The sequence below is a fragment of the Lepidochelys kempii genome, chromosome 2 (genome assembly GCF_965140285.1).
Source record: "Lepidochelys kempii isolate rLepKem1 chromosome 2, rLepKem1.hap1, whole genome shotgun sequence".
Lineage (NCBI taxonomy): Eukaryota > Metazoa > Chordata > Testudines > Cheloniidae > Lepidochelys > Lepidochelys kempii.
In genome coordinates, this window is record NC_136381.1 from 146292839 (window position 1) to 146313233 (window position 20395).

The 20395-nt window shown below is 41.7% G+C and overlaps 1 protein-coding gene across 7 annotated transcripts; it reads left to right on the plus strand.

Moving 5' to 3' along the window:
- MED10 (mediator complex subunit 10) lies at nucleotides 1-19401 on the plus strand. Of its 7 annotated transcripts, none has more exons than XM_073332415.1 (5): nucleotides 2-168; nucleotides 981-1064; nucleotides 2417-2519; nucleotides 5275-5381; nucleotides 19130-19401. In XM_073332415.1, the coding sequence occupies exons 1-4, from the start codon at nucleotides 47-49 to the stop codon at nucleotides 5368-5370; spliced, it is 405 nt and encodes a 134-aa protein (XP_073188516.1). In that variant the 5' UTR covers nucleotides 2-46; the 3' UTR covers nucleotides 5371-5381; nucleotides 19130-19401. The 7 variants fall into 7 exon arrangements, with proteins under 7 accessions (XP_073188512.1, XP_073188514.1, XP_073188518.1 ...); XM_073332416.1 differs by having other exon boundaries at nucleotides 19247-19401; XM_073332411.1 differs by lacking the exon at nucleotides 5275-5381 and having other exon boundaries at nucleotides 1-168.
- Nucleotides 19402-20395: the final 994 nt, after the last annotated feature.

Consider the following 20395-nt stretch of genomic DNA (forward strand, 5'->3'; position numbering starts at 1 on the left):
CGACCGGAAGTGGCAGCTGACCCGGAAGTGGCGGCGGCGCAGGGCGATGGCGGAGAAGTTCGACTCGCTGGAGGAGCAGCTGGAGAAGTTTGTGGAGAACATCCGGCAGCTCGGCATCATCGTCAGCGACTTCCAGCCCAGCAGCCAGGCCGGGCTCAACCAGAAGCTGTGAGACCCCCGCCGCGCCCGCCCCCGGCTCAGTGGCCCCTGCGCTGGGCGGCTGGGGGTCTCCCTGGCGGCCGAGCGCTACGCGGCAGCGCCGGCCCCTTGCAGGCGCCCTGGGGCCTTATGGGAAGCGGGCGTGGGGACGCTTCCCGGAGGAGCGACGGCCTGTAACCACTTGTGGGTGGGGAGGCCTGTGGCGCTGTCTCGCCTAGGAGTAGTCAGGGCGGGTCTGTCGGTGATGGACCAGTGTCCACATGTCAAGTAACGCCTGTCACGTGGCGTGGTGATCAGCAGGGAGCAGGTCTCTAACGTGCAGTTGCATTGGTGTGTGAAGAGCAATACTTAGGTTTAAATAAACTGTAAACTAAACTTTGAAGCATGGTCTATTAGCATGATTCAACAGGATGCAGTGGTGCCAAGTGTACAGCCTGACGGGAAAATATACTGATTTCCAAACCTGTTTGTAGTAGGGTCAAATCTGGGACATGTGATTGCAACAATAATGATTTATTTTGTGAGTGTCCTGTGACGATTAATTAATTCTGTTTGGAAGGGACTCATATACTCGGTATGGTGTGCTGTGTACCAAAGACCTAGATTTAGAAGTGCATTAGGAATCCAGGGCTGCACATGGAAAAGGTGCCATGAGAACCTCCAGAGAACCTTTTCATTCCCTTGTTTATTCTTGCAGCCTCTTGTAGGCAGCAACCCAACAGCAGTGAGATCAGTTATACTTTGAAGCTGAGAAAATGTAGAAGGATGTTTGTAACTAATTTGGGTCTGGTTTTATAGCCACATGATTTTTCTCTTCCCAGGAATTTTATGGTTACCGGCTTGCAAGATATTGACAAGTGCCGACAGCAACTTCACGATATAAGCGTACCTTTAGAGGTTTTTGAGTAAGTAACTTTACATCTGGGGAGCAACCTCCACACATCATCAAATTGAAGAGACAGTTAATCTTGTAGTGTTAGACATTTCCACTGCAGTTTTTGTGTTTTGTTTAATTTGACTTTAGAAATATTCCTAAAGAATCTGAAGGAAAAAGAGTAAGACAAATTATGAGTTATCCATCTATTTTCACGTCTGTTTATTTTGTCATTAATGTTTGCATAAATTGCATAACTCAAGGCTGGGAAAGAGCTTATCTAATTCAGTTACTTGGTACTGTGTATAGCTTTCCATCTCACTCTGGTTCTTTATTCAGGATTCAAATCTTGCTTTAGATTACAAGTGAAAACTAGTTTGTTTTTTATCAGAGCCTCTGTTTTTGTACGCCATAGTCACTGCATATATTTACATAATTGGCAGTCAGTTGTTAATTTTGCATTCACCTGTTATACTCTTACTGATCTAGTTTTGGGCCAAAGTTTAATGGCAGAGCTATGTGAATCGACTTATACTGCTCAGTGAGTTAGCACATTAGTCATTCAATTTCATGAATTCTAAATTACCTCAAATGTGACAAGCTGAGAAATGTGTATAGTATTGCTACTTGTAGATGGCTAAACCAGGTGGTTTCAAAACTTTCTTATAGTTCAGTCTATATTTTAATAGTTTGAGACAATATCTTTCAATTTATTTTCAATCACATAACATCCTTGTGGCAACTATAGTAATTGTTTCTGTGACATAGTAAAATTGGGGAAATACTAATGCCTTTTTAGCACTTTCTAATAAAGTAAATGTGTGACCTTTTTAAAAGAAGATAATTTGAATATTTGGTTTTTTTCATCTCCCCACTTCTGTCTACTCAGTTCTTCCCTTGATGTTCTAGCTGCTTTATTCCTTTCTCCCTGTATACCACTTTGCTACGGTTGTCACATCACTTTGCTTTGCTCTCACTGCTGGTCCATTTGCTGATGGTGACTCCTGTTTCTTCTCCAGCTTTCATGTACTTACTGGTGGTCTGGAGAGAGTTAGCTAGTCACATGGTGCTGATTCCCAGCACATTCTACAATCCTCTAGGCTCTTCACAAGGAAAAGTCTGGACACTTAGAAGCAGCCGGCCATTGAAAACCAGCACCAGATGTTTGCAGATCACTGTCAGGTGCTCCTTGGATCACAGTTTGGGAGCTGCTGGCCTAATCCACATATTAGAATGCATGCTTCAGATGGAGGAACACAAAGCATACTTGTATATGCCTTTCTTTTACTCAGTGTAATTGAGCTTCTCATTGCTGTATTTAGTGAAGGTAAGGAATATCTTAACTTACATGATACACTTACATGGCATCTTTCATATTTCCAGATACATAGATCAAGGCCGTAATCCCCAGCTTTACACTAAAGAGTGTTTGGAAAGGGCTTTGGCTAAAAATGAACAAGTAAAAGGCAAAATTGACACTATGAAGGTAAGATGAGTATAATGTATAATGAGTATAATTTGGGGGGAGGGATAGTTCCGTGGTTTGAGCATTGGCCTGATGACTTCCTGAGGTCCCTTCCAACCCTGATATTCTATGATGTATTAAAAATATAATTGTGTTCTTTATAATAAGGATAGGAACCATATTTAAGTATTTCTAAGCCTTGTCATCTTTTTGGAATGATTATCAGATTTTCTTCATTAAGTGGGTTGCACTGCGGCTTATTTCCAATCTATTTATCTTAACTGATAATGTTGCAGCTTGTTTTGTAGTTATGGTCTCTAATTCTATGGTAAGGTTAAATACAAAATCAAACTTTCATTTCTATAGCCATAACACACATCTAATCTAATCTTCTTTATACAGTCTGTTCATAGAGCTGCCACCTCACTTTGATATCTAATGATGGAAAGTGTGCTGTGTAAGAGCTAGTTGGTTTTGTTTCAACTGCTATTCCATAGGTACTGAATGTATAATTTCCTAAGCATGGCTATGGTGTGCAAATTCACCATAAAACAGTTCTAAGAATAGAAAAACATGGAGGATACTTTCTAATTATCTCTTTCTAATAAAGTAAGATGGTTTCTGTTATTTGATAGTTACCCTTGTGTGACCTAAACAGTTCCCCAAAATTCAGGGTCCTGTGGGTTGTATTGGTCAGGAGGAGAAACTGTTGATTGAGCTTGGTATCTTCAATGCATTCCTGCTTATTTTACAAAAAATTCAGAGAGTCATGTTTCCCTGAACATAGCAGGAGTCAAAGAGGAGAGAGTTTCTTTGCTCACAGTTCCAAGCCTCTTTCAACCAACACTCAGCATAAAAATATCTCTAGGCTTTTATCATGCTCCCAGGCAAGCCTTTGTCCTTGACTTTCTGCTCTTTCACTGATTTTTGTTTTGTATTCTTGCTGCTTCCCTGTCTCATACACCGCTGCTAAAGCAATATTCAGTGAAGCCTCTCCATCCACATGTGCCTTGCATGTGTCTGTGTTTTGGCTGGAGGCTGCTATTGTTCCACCTTTCTGGTTTCATAAGAGTTTGAATATTTTTTCTACTTTTCGTGAGTGAAGGGCAGTTTAACCACACCAGTTTCAACAAGGCTTAACCCAACCCATAACAGTATTTTCCCCTTGTGTGATGCTAAAGGGATTAAATCAAAGTTAAAAAAAAAAAAAAAAAACCCAAACCCACTCTTAAACCCATGAATGGAGGACACTTTACTAACTTTTAGTAGTAACAGCAGTCTGCACTTATTCCCCTTAAATAAAAGCATTGTTATGTTTTCCAAATCTTGTTTGGCCTTATTGCCTTTGGAACACTGATGTGTGGATAATAGTTATAGATGTATAACAAGAAACTGTTGTACCTAACAGTAAAATACATCTTTTGTGAATTTTATCATCTTCAGTATGAGATGAGGCACACAGTGGCAGATGATATTAAATGGAAGTTCAAGTTGATGTTAGTTAAAATGTGTTTGTCTGAATTAGTAGTTTCTTTTCAATAAGATTGTGGGCATCCTGTTTCCTAATGTTTAATCAGCCTTAGGAATTCATTACTGAAAGATATTGAGACAGTTTTTAGCAAGACTCAGAAAAAATCTGCAGCTGAAGAATAGCTAGATTTAAATACGCACAGAGGACAGCAATATGCGTGCTACAAGACATAAATTGATCTCCAGGTTTCAGTGGTCTGTGTTCAGCCTTGTGATGTAGCCTTACATACTTGGCTAAGTGCATTATTCTTTTTATTCCTTCTGAAGTGCTGGGTGTAAGATGCTCTTTTTGGGTAGAATATCAGGCTTGGTGGACCTATTGTGATCTAGCATAATAGTTTTATGTTTAACTATATAAGTCGTATTTCTGATGGAGAGGGTGTGACTGGAGTATGCTGTATGCTGGCTATAGCCAGTTATTGGACACCATAGTACAAATTAGAGAAACTCCCAGGTTGCTCTAATCTGCGTTCAGGGTTGGGATAAAGATTCAGGAAGCCATAATTGATTGGTTCTCAGCATCTTTCCCTCCCTTACTAGAGATTTCCTACCCTTGTCCTGTGATTGTGTGAGGGAAGGAAATCCGCTGTGCTTTGCTAGGTGCTTCCCTGGTCTCAAGTAGTATCAATCAAACTTCTGTTGTTTTCTCCCTGAAGCTCCCACAGCCTGGCAGGGAAGTCAGAACTATTCTCTCCTTCCGCTGTGGTGCACCAAGCGGATGAGTTGCTGAGCTGTTGCATCAGGGAAGGGACAGCAGTTGCTCAGAGGAACTTGGCTCACATCAGAGTTGCTCTTGAGGCTTCAAGAGAAGAGCTAGGAAGCACTGGGGGAAATGGTGGAAAGGGGGCTGATTCAGGCTTCTTAGTTTACAAACTTCAGGACATGGTTCAGCACACTTTCAATTAAGTAAGTGCCGGTTTTCTTCTTTAAAATGATAGACTTGAGGGCCACAAATTGGACATCATTGCGCCAGAGCTTATCAAGAGTCTAGTTTCCTTACCTTTCTTGAAAGAGTTTGATTGCTAGTTTAGTTTATAGAAAATATAAAATAGATTTCAGGCAGTTACTATGAATAAGGGTCTTGTAAGACTTGTTTTTTCTGACTTGAATACCATTCAGTGAGGTCAAGGAATGGTAGACCTGGTTGACTATTACTTGCAAATATTTCAGTGAATAACTTACTCTGTTTGACTGGCTCCAATATATGGCCAATTTTTTTATTTTCTAAAATCTTTTTTCATTCTAGAAATTTAAAAGCTTATTGATTCAAGAGCTGACTAAGGTCTTCCCAGAGGACATGGCCAAGTACAAAGCTATTCGAGGAGAAGAACCTCCTCCTTAAGACTGCCTTTGGTATGTTCTAAGATGCCTAATATTTTCATGGAACTGATAATCTTTTGTGAAAATGTTGAGCTCACTGGACAGAAGAAGTTCTTCAGTCTTCCTACTAGGCGTGTTCATGTATGTGGTTATGGGCTGTAAGGGAGCCTGATTACCACGCACTGTTTTTGGGTGGTTTTGTTTTGTTTTGGAAGCCATAATGTTTTCCTACAGACTTTTATGCATCTAAAGATTGCATTTGAAACTTCCTGTACTACTGTGTTCTTTCCACAAAAGTTGTTTGAGGCATGTGTGAGACTTGCAAGCTATTGTACGTCATTTCCCACAAAGTACATTTTTAGTATGGAAAAGAATTATGATCAAGTGCCAGACTGGATAAATACACTTCTTTTGGAAGCTAGTTATACTTGATTATTATAATAGGCTACAGCCTATCTCATGTGGTGGGTTGGGGAGGAAGGGCGGGAATGAGAATTGACTACTATTAACTAGCTCTTTCCTGATAGTTTATAAAAGCATGACTGGACAGGACTTCTTTCTTTTTACTAAATTTCTGCTGAAATGGAAATCCATTGTCAGGTGCTGTACATCCATGTAACTTTGTCAACCACAACCAAAAAGTCCCCTTCAGTCCTGTGAATGGAAGGACAGGTGGCTGAGGATGGAAAAATTGAACATTTTCAAGGATGGCCTCCCAGCCGTGCTTGCATTTTGTTCAGCATTTGATGCAGAAACAAATCTTTTATTAAGTGTATTGCATTTTCTTTGGGCAAAATATATAATAAACACTTTGAAATGAATATTGTAGCTAGTTCTTCTACTATGTTTCTGTTCCATACCATCTGTGACAGTCTGTACCTTGGGGGAACATATTGAATATTCTCCATATTATTCATTTTCATATAATTGTGATCTTACATATAAAGCATGCCTTGTACGGTATCAGGGGAAAGGTTATGATCTGCTGAGTCATTTCTCTATCCATATATATGTATATCATTAATGCATATGAAGTTATGAGAATTGTATTATATGGTGATCACTAAAACATGCTGTAAGTTGTGGAATCAGCCAGATATTCGCTCCCAGAGGCAACAACAAGGAAAGTAACCAATGCCCAGGCGGGGTGTCAAATAACCCATCAACAGCCATTGTCTAGCAAGGGAGCTACAATGCAATGACTCACCTGCATGAGACCCTACCAGGGGAATTGCTCAACCTTGCTTGGAGACTCCGCAGTGCCCCACAGACATGCCTGGACTCGTGTTATATAAGCATATGGACTGAGAGTATAAAACAGGCAGAGTGGACATATTCTGGGGCCTTCTCCTGCCCCCACCAATGCTGCAAGCAACCAAGACACTGAGAAGAAGATGACAAGACTCCAACACAGAAGATTAGCCCAGGCTTAAAGGACAAACCTGTATATTGAGGACTGCAATATCCAGTGGGGTGAGGAAAAACTGCTTAATCTAGTTGCTGCCCAGTCTAATAAGTTTGAGAGTTTAGATTGTATGCTTATATTTTATTTTATTTTGGTAACCACTCTAACTTGTTATGCTTTGACTTATAATCACTTAAAATCTATCTTTATAGTTAATAAATTTTGTTTGTTTTTGTTCTACCTGAAGCAGTGCATTTGGTTCAAAGTGTGTTACAGGCACCCCTTGGGATAACAGGCCTGCTACATATCAATTTCTTTGTTAAATTGATGAATTTATATAAGCTTGCAACATCCGGCGGGCATAACTGGATACTGCAAGACAGAGGTTCCTAGGGTTGTGTCTGGGACCGGAGATATTGGTTAGTGTCATTTGCTTGCAAGTAGCTTACATGCCAGAGGCTGTGCGTGAACAGCCCAGGAGTGGGGGCTCTCACAGCAGAGCAGAGTAAGGCTGGCTCCCAGAGTCAAGGATTGGAGAGGCCTAGGAGATCACCAGTCCAGATAACACCAGAGGGGAATGTGTCACCATCCCAATATATTTTTCAATAAAATAATAGAGAGAGCTTGTACAAATTAGCACAAGTCGCAGCTACTGTTTATTGTAGATGCTCCTTGCAGGAAAGATTAGTTTAACAGGATCACTATGCAGTGCTATAGTGCACATAGTGAAAGGCTAGCTTCACGGTGGAAAAGGCTGAAAACGTCCCTACTTTTACCATGTTAGGGAGGCGTCCAAATAGTAGCAGATATGCCTCTTGTTCTAATACTTAACATTTCACTGATGTTGGTCTGTATATTGAGATTTAATTTCAGTTTGTTTAAAATCTTGCTGAATTATTTGATCTCACTTGTTACTGTAAAGCAGCTCTCTTACCAGCAGCATAAATAGAGAATACAAAGAGATGTTATGTTTGCATTTGTTTCAAGTGACTTATATAACTCATGAAGGCCACACTTGCATATGCAGCACCTGCATGTATTCTGTATATGCTATCAGCTTTACAGCAACTGTTCTAGCTCCTATTTATATTTAATAAAACTAGAAACAGCCGTGTTTCCTTAACAAAAGAGAGGGTAGGAAGACAGTAAGTTAAGGCAGTATAAATTTCAGATTGCAATAAGTATACATACTCAGTATTGTGGGTGATTAGAAAAGAATTCAGAACGGGGAACTTATTTGTTTCAGATTGATAATAGAATCTTTTGAGGAAGGATAAACCAAGAAAGGTAATCTGGCTAAAAATAAATAAATATAACTTAAGAGTATTTGCTTTCTCACTATAGTTAGGTTTAAAATTTGTGACTATAAAGGTAGTCTCTATCTACTTTGTTTAATTTCAGTCAACTTACACATGTATACAAAACTAATAATAGAAATTTAGGGAATGTCGTTATTTTGAAATTATACCTGAATCCAGTTTTTAAAGCAGAACAGAAATCTTTCAGTTTGAAATTGTTGTCAAAGATGGAATGAATCCAACTCTATGGCATTACCTCTTGAATTTTGAATCTATTTTGGTTTATAAAACTCTGTGGTAAAGAATATAAATATAGAGTATAAACAAAATCTTCCACTGACCTCCAAGGGACACTTTGTTCATAAAGGCAAGCAGTATGTTCTCCCAGTCCTCTGGAAAAACTTGTTTTTTTTCCTCATTTTTGCCTCACATGGTTTAAAAATGCCCTGTAAGAGAAAAATGTGATTATGGTGTATCTCTCTAGCTAATAGTATCTCTGACTATTTTGTCACTTACTCATGATGATCCCTATTAGGGCCAAAATCTAGTTCTATATATAGAATCCTAAAAGACTAGGGTTGGAAGAGACCTCAGGTGGTCATCTAGTTCAAACCCTTGCTCAAAACAGGACCAACCCTAACTAAATCATCCTAGCCAGGGCTTTGTCAAGTCGGGCCTTAAAAGCCTCTAAGAATGGGGATTCCACCACCTCCCTTGGTAACCCATTCCAGTGCTTCACCAACCTTCTAGTGAAATAGCTTTTCCTATATCCAACCTAGATCTCCCACACTGCAACTGGAGACCATTGCTCCTTGTTCTGTCATCAGCCACCACTGAGAACAGCCTAGATCTGTCCTCTTTGGAACCCTGCTTCAGGTAATTGAAGGCTGCTATCAAATCCCTCTTCCGCCCCCCCCCACCATTCTGCAGACTAAATAACCCCAGTTCCCTCAGCCTATTTGCATAAGTCATGTGCCCCAGCCCCATAATCATTTTTGTTGCCCTCTGCTGAACTCTCTCCAATTTGCCCATATCCCTTCTGTAGTGGGAGGCCCAATACTGCATGCAGTACTCCAGATGTGGCCTCACCAGTGCCGAATAGAGGAGAATAATCACTTCCCTCGATTTGCTGTCAATGCTCCTACAAATGAAGCCAAATACGCCATTAGCCTTCTTGGCAACAAGGGCATACTGTTGACTCATATTCTATTTCTCATCCACTGTAATCCCCAAGTCCTTTTCTGCATAGCTGCTGCTTAGCCAGTCTGTCCCCAGTCTGTAGCGCTGCATGGGATTCTTCCATCCTAAGTGCAGGACTCTGCACTTGTCCATGTTGAACCACCTCAGATTTCTTTTGGCCCAATCCTCCAATTTGTCTAGGTCACTGTGGACCCTATCCCTACCCTCCATCGTATCTACCTCTCCCCCCAGTTTAGTGTCATCTGCGAATTTGCTGAGGGTGCAATTAATTCCAAGGACTGACCCCTGGGGCACTCTGCTTGATACCGGCTGCCAACTAGACATCGAGCCATTGATCCCTACCCGTTGAGCCCGACAATCTAGCCAGCTTTCTATCCACCTTATAGTCTATTCATCCAATCCATACTTCTTTAACTTGCAGGCCAGAATACTGTGGGAGACTGTATCAAAAGCTTTACTAAAGTCAAGGTATTGCTCCCAGTTATTATGATTTTTATAAACAATATTAACTGCAAAAATAAGAAAATGAGATGGCTTAAGTTTCATTTTTCTTGTAATTGTGTGAAGGATTATAGCTCACTCTTTCATATTTAGCATGTATATACCCATCTTTCAACTGATCATTTGTTAAAATTGAGTAATGAGGTGGTCACTGTTTTAAAAAATATCCCTCACAAGTACTAATTTATTTCATGCGTTTCCATCCATATTCTGCCAAATTATAAGCCTCAGAAAACTGCCATTTGCACACATGAGTGGAACAGGAGCAGAAGGGATAAGAACAGAAGAGGATAGCCTGTGGGGAGGTCATGGGTGGATGAGGTAGACATGTGAGGGAGGAGGAGCAGAAATGGTTTGTAACACACTGCCCTCCAGGACCTGGAATAGAGTCCAGTATTCTTTGAGTCCCACACTTTTCTGCTAACAACAAATAGCTGTGAAACCCATAATGTCTGCATTATGGTAGTCATCATGATCACATAGTGATTTTTTTCCATGGGATCAGGCCTCATTTGGTGCACAGTTTGGATGGTGGAAAGGAATGAATCAAGAATGTAATAAACGAATTGGAAGCTGTGTAGTTGAAAGAGGCAGGGAGTGAAAAGATCTTCCTGTAGCTCACGAAAGCTTATGCTCAAATAAATTTGTTAGTCTCTAAGGTGCCACAAGTACTCCTTTTCTTCTTGTAATTAAGGCAGTCAAGTGTGCCCCTGGGAGAATAGGATTCGATCCCTGCCTTTGCCAAGAGTCCTCATGTAATAGTGGGAAAGTCACAAACCTTCACAGTAGCTTCTATGCATTCCTCACTTTCTGGGTGACCAGTTTGAGATACTTAAGGCATGATTTGAAAAGTGCTGAGCACTTTAACTGAACTCAGTGTAAGTTATTCTTTGAACAGCCCAAGGCATCCCAAACTGGGCATCCAAAAAAAGTGAATTTGATAATTTTGACCTAAGTCTCTGTGTATCACTTCCCCATTTTACAGCTTGGGATAACTATACCAATTCACAGGTGTGGTTATTAAGATAAATTAATATTTGTGAAGCATTCAGATGTTGACAGCACTAGAGAAAAGCCTATAAGCAAATTAATAATTTTTATTTGGTGCAGGGCTTGGATGCTTTGTGGTAAATAAGGCTGCACGTTGAACAGTGAGAATAATATAAAATATTGAAATGCTATTTATTCACTGGCCTACATCCATCCTGTACACTGAATGAGGCACGGGTCCTGTAGAAATATTGTAATTAAAAGATGAATCATGATGCATATGCAGAAGAGGGATGGCACAGGAAATCTTCTGGCATTTCCTAAGTTTTTTTGAGTGGTTGACTTCGCACCCGTAGTTGTCTTTTCAATGTAATTTTCAAAAAATGTAATAGACTTAAAAGTAGTATAACTGTAGCCTTAGCAAGACTGGGCCTTCATTTTCCTCTGAACTGTAATGATTTTTGTGTGTTTCATGTGAATCTTAACGTTGATTCAGTTGATTCTGCCTATTTCTTGGGGATTAATAATGGAAAGAACTGGTACCAAAATACAGGTTGAACCTCTCATCTGGCACTCCCTGGTCTGGCAACGTCTGTAGTCAGACATGGGTGCCGACTCTGTGGGTGCTCCAGGGCTGGAGCACCCATGGGGAAAAATCAGTGGGTGCAGAGCATCCATCGGCGCCAAATTCCCCCCTCAGCCCCGTGCTTACCAACTCCTTTTCCTCCCTCCCAGCGCCTCTGGAGTGCCACGAACAGTTGATTCGTGGCATTCAGCTCCGGGAGGGAGGATGTGGGGCCGGCGTTGGAGCCTCCGGGCAGGGAGTCACACTGGGCGCGAACCCTGGAGGTGCTGCAGCACCCCCTGCACTCCTACTTCCTGCTCTTACGGAGATCCTCTGGCACCCTGCATTGACTTCCCGTGGTTCGGCAGATTCTCTGGTTCTGCACTGGTCAGGTCCCGAGGGTGCTGGACTAGAGAGGTTCAACCTGAAGTATCTTTTGAGAGTGTTCACTTTGTTACTGCCTAAAGTAGTGATAGGAGCCAAATATCCCATTTATAATCTTTTTATTAAATTAGTTGCTGTGATTATCTTCAGATGAGAATCTTCAGTCTGGCATTTTGTCCTACTTTTACCCGAACCCCTTTTTCATCAGTGTTTATTCATGCCAACATCTTGTTTACTGCTGCTTTACCAAAAATTGAACCACGTTCTTTAATGTCTTTGAATAATTCAGGGATTGATTATGAAGTTTTTGAAATACACATCTTTTGCATAAAGGCAAGTTTTCTGATACTTCCTATTTTTTCATTTGTTACTGGTTACTTATGAGTTTCGTAAAATAATTGACAGGGGTGACAAATGTGGGTGGTGTTGCTGCTAGTCTCAGGAGTTCCTGTGTATTGGCATCTAGTAGGGAGTACAGCTTGCTGATTCATCAGACCTCAGTGTTCAGAAAGGTAGACCACTGGCTTGGTTCAGTGGGAAAGGTGCTCAGCCAGGTTTATTGTTGACAAAGCAAAGTCCTAGTACCCCAGCTCAGTGGTTACAGGTACACTAACACATGTATGCCTGAAACAAGGTACCAGCTCAATCAACATAACACGATGCTGTCCCCTAGGCCAGTACAAAGTGGTCCCTCCTATGACTTGTCTTATGCATTGAAACAAACAAGTTACCTATTACACTCTAGATGTTGTTAGTTACCAGCTTTGTACCTTGTACCTGCTAGTTTGAACAGAACAACGGGGTCTGTGTCTCTTGTAACATCTCTTAAGTGTTTGCTTACCTAGTTACTGAAGAGGTCTGGGTTTTCTAGTACCATCCTGGCTGTTCAGAAATGTGCTTACTTGGTTAGCAAATATCTGGTGTGTTGCTATTCTGCCAAGGCCAAGCCTAGTTTGGTTCATATGTCCAAGGCTTACAAGAGTAAATCTGAAAAATTATTTAAAAGTAAATAAATAAAGTACATCTTGAGTTATAGCTATTGACTTGCCTTTCAGCCTTGCCAGAAGGGGAAGGCTGTTAGGCAGCATTCATCCTATGAATTCTACCAAGAAACCTGTTTTGCCTAAGACGGAATAAATTGGAAAAATAAAACAATCAAGCTTTTTAATCAAAATATAAAATATTGCAGTTTGAGGGAGACAGGCTAGCCTACAGTTTTAGACATCTTTAATATTAAAATCTTGTACAACTTTTATACTTTCAAACATCAATGATATTGGCCTGTGGAAGGCATGATTTATTTTGTCCACTCCTTTAGGACAGGGGCATGAGGGCAAACTTTTTGGCATGAGGGCCACATTGGGTTTCCGAAATTGTATGGAGGGTTGGTTAGGGGAGGCGGTGCCTCCCTAAACAGCCATCCGTGGCACGGCCCCTGCTGCCATCTGCCCCCCCCCCCCACACTTCTCGCCTCCTGACGGCTCCCCAGGATTCCTGCCCCATCCAACCACCCCTTCTCCCTGTCCCGTGACTGTCCCCGGACCCCCCACCTCTGACTGCCCCATGCCGCCTCATCCAACCCCGCCTCTCATTCCTGACTGCCCCCCCCGGGACCCCTGCCCCATTCAACCACCCCTATCCCCTGACCGCTTCCCAGAACCCCTGCCCCTGACTGCCCCCCACCGCACCTTTCAACCCCCCCCTTCCTGACTGTGCCCCCGGGACCCCTGCCTGTCCACCTCCCTGTCCCCTGACCGTCTATGGACCCTCCACCCCTGACTGCCCCTGCCCCCTGACCACCACCCCCTAACTTCCCTGCCCTCTCTCCAACCTCTCCTGCTCCTTTACCACGCTGTCTGGAGCACCAGTGGCTGGCGGCACTACAGCTGCACTACCCAAAGCACGAGGACAGGCAGCTGCATCGCCCAGTTGGAGCCAGCCACTGCACACCACAGAGCACCGGGTCAGGCCAGCTCTGTAGCTGCGCTGCCGCCCACAGCATTGCGGTGGCAGTGCAGTGAGCGGAGGCTGCGGGGGAGGGGAAACAGCGGGGGGAGGGACTGGGGGCGAGCGTCCCGGGCCAGGAGCTAAGGGGCTGGGCAGGAGGGTCCCACGTGCTGGATGTGGGCCGTAGTTTGTCCACCTCTGTTTTTAGGATCAATTAAATAGTGGAAATCCTCCATGCATTCAGCAGGTTCTGTTTCTTTGTATATCATCAGTAATTGCTTCCAAAATAAACAAAGATACAACTTTTAAAAGAAATTACCATTACACCCCTCTGGGTGTGGTGCTTTATTTTTCAAGTCATTGTTTGGTAATCCTTTCTGAAAATATTATGTTCTGTTTGTGCTTAGTTAACTTTGGAATGCTTTTGAGCTTATTCAGATAAGAGTAAAAGTTTATTCTTTTCTGAATCTACCTGTCCTTTTCCATGTAAACTTCAGTTGAATGCAATAATGCTTCAGCAACTCTAGTCTTTGTGCATTTCAAATGAAAATTAGAACCCCCCCCCCCCCAAAAAAACAAAAAAAAACATCATCATCATTATCACTTACAGATGCCTGTTGCTGTGTTAATCAGTAGGCTAAGTTTTCTGGCTTTGTTTCCATGTTCAAAATATTCTTGCTTAGCATACAATTTAGCCAGTTTTATTATTTAGCATGGTGAGCAACTAGTCTTTTTAATTTCAAAAACAAAACACTTAATTTGAAAAACAGGCCTGCTTAAAAAACTCTTGCATGTAAGGAAATGAACGCTTAAGCTGCCCACACAAATGAGTTAAAGTACATTGAAATGCATATATCATCACAACTTAGTGTAATCAAAATTTCAGAACAATTACCTTATCCAGGAGGTGTAACTTGAATTTGAAAGCAAGGATTTTTGTTTGAAGTTACAAGCTGGGAAGTCAATATGGCGTGAACTATTGAGAAGCGTGTTTTTGTTTTAAATCGCCTCCAACCTGGGTAGAATGATAGATTGGTTTAATCATCAATTAAAATCAGCAAGCAGAAAATCTTGATATAAATCAATTTTAATCGTTTTCCATTTGTATTTTATAGTTATTTTCCTAAACATTTTTCATTGCTGATTTAATTTAAAATTAAATGCAGTTGTTATACTAGATTTGACACTGCTTTCGTTAACCAGGAGGATACATTAACTATACATTTAACATACATTTCTTCAGATTCTTAACTTCTACATTTTTATTGTTAAATTTACTAGATAATTAACTTTTTACTTGTGATTTGTATCAAGCTTCATTTGGATGGAAACTGGAATTCAATTAAAGTGTACAGACAGCATTTAAAAAGTTTTATTTAACTAACAAAAAATGTATTGGATAAATACAACAGATGAAACCAAGTGTTTGTGCACATCACAGCTGAAAATGCTGACATTTGAAACAGAAATATTAGCATTTACTCCATTTTAAAGACTGAAAATGACATACGTATTTTGTGCACTACAAGACAAATTGTACCATATTTATAAAGCTTGACCTTAAGTTAGCTATTTTTTCCCCCTGGATCTGTGTATAAAAACCCAGTTTTTAACTCATGAAAGTTCGTGAAGAGGTCTCATTGATTCAATATCTCTTTGTATTTATTAAAATGATGAATATATTATACTATAGAGTCATAGAAATCAGGGTTGGAAGGGACCTCAGGAGGTCATCTAGTACAACCCCCTGCTCAAAGAAGGACCAATCCCCAACTAAATCATCCCAGCCAGGGCTTTGTCAAGCCTGACCTTAAAAACTTCTAGGGAAGGAGATTCCACCACCTCCCTAGGTAATGCATTCCAGTGTTTCACCACCCTCCTAGTGAAAAAGTTTTTCCTAATATCCCGCCTAAATCTCCCCCACTGCAACTTGAGACCATTACTCCTTGTTCTGTCATCTGCTATCACTGAGAAAAGTCTAGAGCCATCCTCTTTGGAAGCCCCTTTCAGGTTGTTGAAAGCAGCTATCAAATCCCCCCTCATTCTTCTCTTCCGAAGACTAAACATCCCCAGTTCCCTCAGCCTCTCCTCATAAGTCATGTGTTCCAGTCCCCTAATCATTTTTGTTGCCCTCCGCTGGACTCTTTCCAGTTTTTCCACATCCTTCTTGTAGTGTGGGTCCCAAAACTGGACACAGTACTCCAGATGAGGCCTCACCAATGTTGAATAGAGGGGAACGATCACGTCCCTCGATCTGCTGGCAATGCCCCTATTTATACATCCCAAAATGCCATTGGCCTTCTTGGCAGCACGGGCACACTGTTGACTCATATCCAGCTTCTCGTCCACTGTAACCCCTAGGTCCTTTTCTGCAGAACTGCTGCCTAGCCACTTGGTCCCTAGTCTGTAGCAGCGCATGGGATTCTTCCGTCCTAAGTGCAGGACTCTGCACTTGTCCTTGTTGAACCTCATCAGATTTCTTTTGGCCCAATCCTCTAATTTGTCTAGGTCCCTCTGTATCCTATGCATCCGATGAAGTGAGCTGTAGCTCACGAAAGCTCATGCTCAAATAAATTGGTTAGTCTCTAAGGTGCCACAAGTACTCCTTTTCTTTTTGCGAATACAGACTAACACGGCTGTTAGTCTGAAACCTACCCTCCAGCGTATCTGCCACTCCTCCCAGTTTAGTGTCATCTGCAAACTTGCTGAGGGTGCAATCCACACCATCCTCCAGATCATTTATTAAAATATTGAACAAAACCGGCCCCGGGACCGACCCTTGGGGCACTCCACTTGATACTGGCTGCCAACTAGACATAGAGCCATTGATCACTACCAGTTGAGCCCGACAATCTAGCCAGCTTTCTATCCACCTTATAGTCCATTCATCCAGCCCATACTTCTTTAACTTGCTGGCAAGAATGCTGTGGGAGACGGTGTCAAAAGCTTTGCTAAAGTCAAGGAACAACACGTCCACTGCTTTCCCTTCATCCACAGAGCCAGTTATCTCATCATAGAAGGCAATTAGATTAGTCAGACATGACTTGCCCTTAGTGAATCCATGCTGGCTGTTCCTGATCACTTTCCTCTCGTTCAAGTGCTTCAGGATTGATTCTTTGAGGACCTGCTCCATGATTTTTCCAGGGACTGAGGTGAGGCTGACTGGCCTGTAGTTCCCAGGATCCTCCTTCTTCCCTTTTTTAAAGATTGGCACTACATTAGCCTTTTTCCAGTCATCTGGGACCTCCCCCGATCGCCATGAGTTTTCAAAGGTAATGGCCAGTGGCTCTGCAATCACATCCGCCAACTCCTTTAGCACTCTTGGATGCAACGCATCCGGCCCCATGGACTTGTGCTCGTCCAGCTTTTCTAAATAGTCCCGAACCACTTCTTTCTCCACAGAGGGCTGGTCACCTCCTCCCCATGCTGTGCTGCCCAGTGCAGTAGTCTGGGAGCTGACCTTGTTCGGGAAGACAGAGGCAAAAAAAGCATTGAGTACATTAGCTTTTTCCACATCCTCTGTCACGAGGTTGCCTCCCTCATTTCTTCTTGTTGCTAACATACCTGAAGAAATCCTTCTTGTTACTCTTAACATCTCTTGTTAGCTGCAACTCCAGGTGTGATTTGGCCTTCCTGATTTCACTCCTGCAAGCCCGAGCAATATTTTTATACTCATCCCTGGTCATTTGTCCAATCTTCCATTTCTTGTAAGCTTCTTTTTTGTATTTAAGATCAGCAAGGATTTCACTGTTAAGCCAAGCTGGTCACCTGCCATATTTACTATTCTTTCTACACATTGGGATGGTTTGTCCCTGTAACCTCAATAAGGATTCTTTAAAATACAGCCAGCTTTCCTGGACTCCTTTCCCCCTCATGTTATTCTCCCAGGGGATCCTGCCCATCAGTCCCCTGAGGGAGTCAAAGTCTGCTTTTCTGAAGTCCAGGGACCGTATTCTGCTGCTCTCCTTTCTTCCCTGTGTCAGGATCCTGAACTCGACCATCTCATGGTCACTTGCCTCCCAGGTTCCCATCCACTTTTGCTTCACCTACTAATTCTTCCCGGTTTGTGAGCAGCAGGTCAAGAAGAGGTCTGCCCCTAGTTGGTTCCTTCAGCACTTGCACCAGGAAATTGTCCCCTACATTTTCCAAAAACTATGGTTAGGGCTTAACACCAGCTTGCCATAAATTCAAATTTAACTGTAAAAGGATTACTTTTTAAATAAAAACTTTTAATTTAAATTTGTTAAAATTTGCTTTATTTATACAAAAATCATTGATTTTTATCCGATTTTCAAATATTCTGCAGTCTTTGTGAAAACGTTCTCCTTTTTGCCTGCAGAGTAAATGTGGTAATTTTCACACCAAACCAATTTTCCAAGCCAAAGTTATAGGAAGCTTCTTTGGCATAACTATGAAGGAGAAGAGCCTCTCAATAATAAGTTTACATATTGCAAGACTTTTTTTTTTTCTTCTTCTTCTTCTTCTTCCTTTATTTGAATGCTTATGCAGATGTGTCCCGCCTGCTGGAAAGGAAGCTCTTCTATTAGGGCTTGTCAGTAATAATGAAAAGATCTACCATCAATCAAACATTGCCACTTCCCCCTCATCTCATAAGACCCTCTCCCTTGGGGTGTTACTTCCGGGGCAGAGATTGGCACGTGGCTGGAAGGAAGTCATATGTCTCCACTAAGAACCTCACTCTCTCCCCTGCCTTGCAACCCTCTACAAATTGGTGTCTGTTCCAGCCCTGTAAGACCTCTCCAAAAGCAGGAGTGACCAATCAGGGCAAGTTTCAGGGTGTGATGACCTGTCTGGAAGTGTTGTGCCTCCTCTAAGAACTCCTTCCACTGCTCTATACCAATCCAAGCAGATTCCAGCCTCATAGGACATTCTGGAAGGGAAATGTGTACCAATTAGAATAAGTATTGCACAAGTGTCTAGGCCAGATACTCCATTTTCTGGAGTTTAACAACTGGCTGGTCAGCAGCACTGCCCCTGGAAGTTCCTTGCTGCGTGGAGCAGGCTATCTTGTTTCAAGGGTGTGTTTTCAGAAATCATGGAAATGCTGAGAGGAAACATGGCAGCCTTTACCACCCCTGTGAGAACTAGGAGATTAGTTTGAGCTCAAAGGGTGCTAAATATCTCACAAAGTGCTACATTAGCGACAATTTGGAGGAGGAGGGAGTGGCCATGGGTAGCCCTTTGGCCTAGCTGTTGGCTGGGTACACTGGAACCTGACAGCGAGACTCATGCTATTGTGAGTCAGACCAATGAGTGTGATGTCTGGCCACCATCTGAACCTGTGGAGGAGGGCAACCAAGCCTCCTTGGAGTCACCATCGGACAAAGTGAATTAAGATGTTACTCTGGTAAATAGACTATACAAGTGGAAGTCAGGGGAGTGGGGGGTTGTAATGGGGTAGGAACTGACCTGGGGTTGTGTAAATCTAAAATAGGACTTAAAACTATTTCTTTTTTGAAAAATCTGTCAGCAGTTTGCCATCACCTTTCTAAATGCCGTTGAGAATCCCCTAGGACATCCTGGAACAGATTCACTCTCAGTGGGAATATTATCTTGCATCAGCTGTTTTTATTCATGCCTCTAACAGAGATCAAGAGGAGATGCTGGATAAGAACAAAATGGAAGAATGAGCCAGCTTGGACCCTTGGATGGTATGAGTTCACAATGTCCATTTTCCACAGCATAAAATGGCTGTAAAATGATGTGTTAAACCATGTGATTAATAAAAGATTTTTGTTTAAATTTGGTTGTGGCCCCTCCATACTAGTGTTAGTAAAAGACTTTACAACCAACAGCCATGTGTATACTGGAGGCTCTGTTAAAGAAAATATTACATCTCCAGGGAAGTTGGGAGCTTCAGAGGCATGAATCTTCTTTTTCAAGCTGCCAGAAAACCTAGTAAAACTTTGACTAGAAGACAGATAAGAGCTTGGGTTTCAGAGCAGGATGCTTACATGTTACACAAACCAGTATAAATACGTTTTTAAAGAAATAAGACTGTTACTTCAGGTGTGATGCATAATGGCAAGGCAGTGGTTTTAAGTGGATATGCAGCAGCTCTCCAAACACAACAGTGGTTTTAAGTACATCTTGACAGTGACAGAATGTCTATGTAAATATGCTTGGGCCTAAAAGACAAGATGGGTGGTGAAATATCCCAGGTCTTTATAACTGTTTTCTGGGACAGTTGCGTACCTTGAAAATTACAAACCGATTGGGGGAAAGAATTTCTAAACAAACCTTTAAGCAAATTGTTAAAGTAACATGTCCATCAGTTTGTTACTAATGAAGTCAAAGCAGGGGTTGTGGAGCGGTTTAACAAAACTTTAAAGTCTAAGACTTGGAGATGTATTACAACCAGCAATACCTTTCACTACATTGATGTGTTACCGGAGTTTATAAAGAGTTACATACAGTTCTGTGAAAACTTTGATTGTATCAGACCTTTTGATATTAACTCCTCAAATTCTCTGAAAGTATGGAAAATGGCTTATGGAGAAAGTTTTAAAATAGATCAGATTGTTTCCTCTTTTAGAGAAGGCCACTATATCTTTAAAAAAATGAGTTTTTCAAAAAGGCTATGAACAAACATTTATCACTGGAATATTCATAGTGGATGAAGCCTTAACCAAGGGACAGAGAACTGTATACCAATTAAAAGATTATGGAGATGAGACAGTTACTGGATTTTTTTTACCCTGAAGAATTAAAAAGTTAACCCACAACAGGATAGGAT

Coding starts and splice junctions, on each gene's coding strand:
- MED10 (XM_073332411.1), top strand. CDS start 47: ATGGCGGAGAAGTTCGACTCGCTGGAGGAGCAGCTGGAGAAGTTTGTG. Junction 169..980: donor GCCGGGCTCAACCAGAAGCT/GTGAGACCCCCG, acceptor TTCTCTTCCCAG/GAATTTTATGGTTACCGGCT. Junction 2,520..19,129: donor GCAAAATTGACACTATGAAG/GTAAGATGAGTA, acceptor AAAATCTGTCAG/CAGTTTGCCATCACCTTTCT.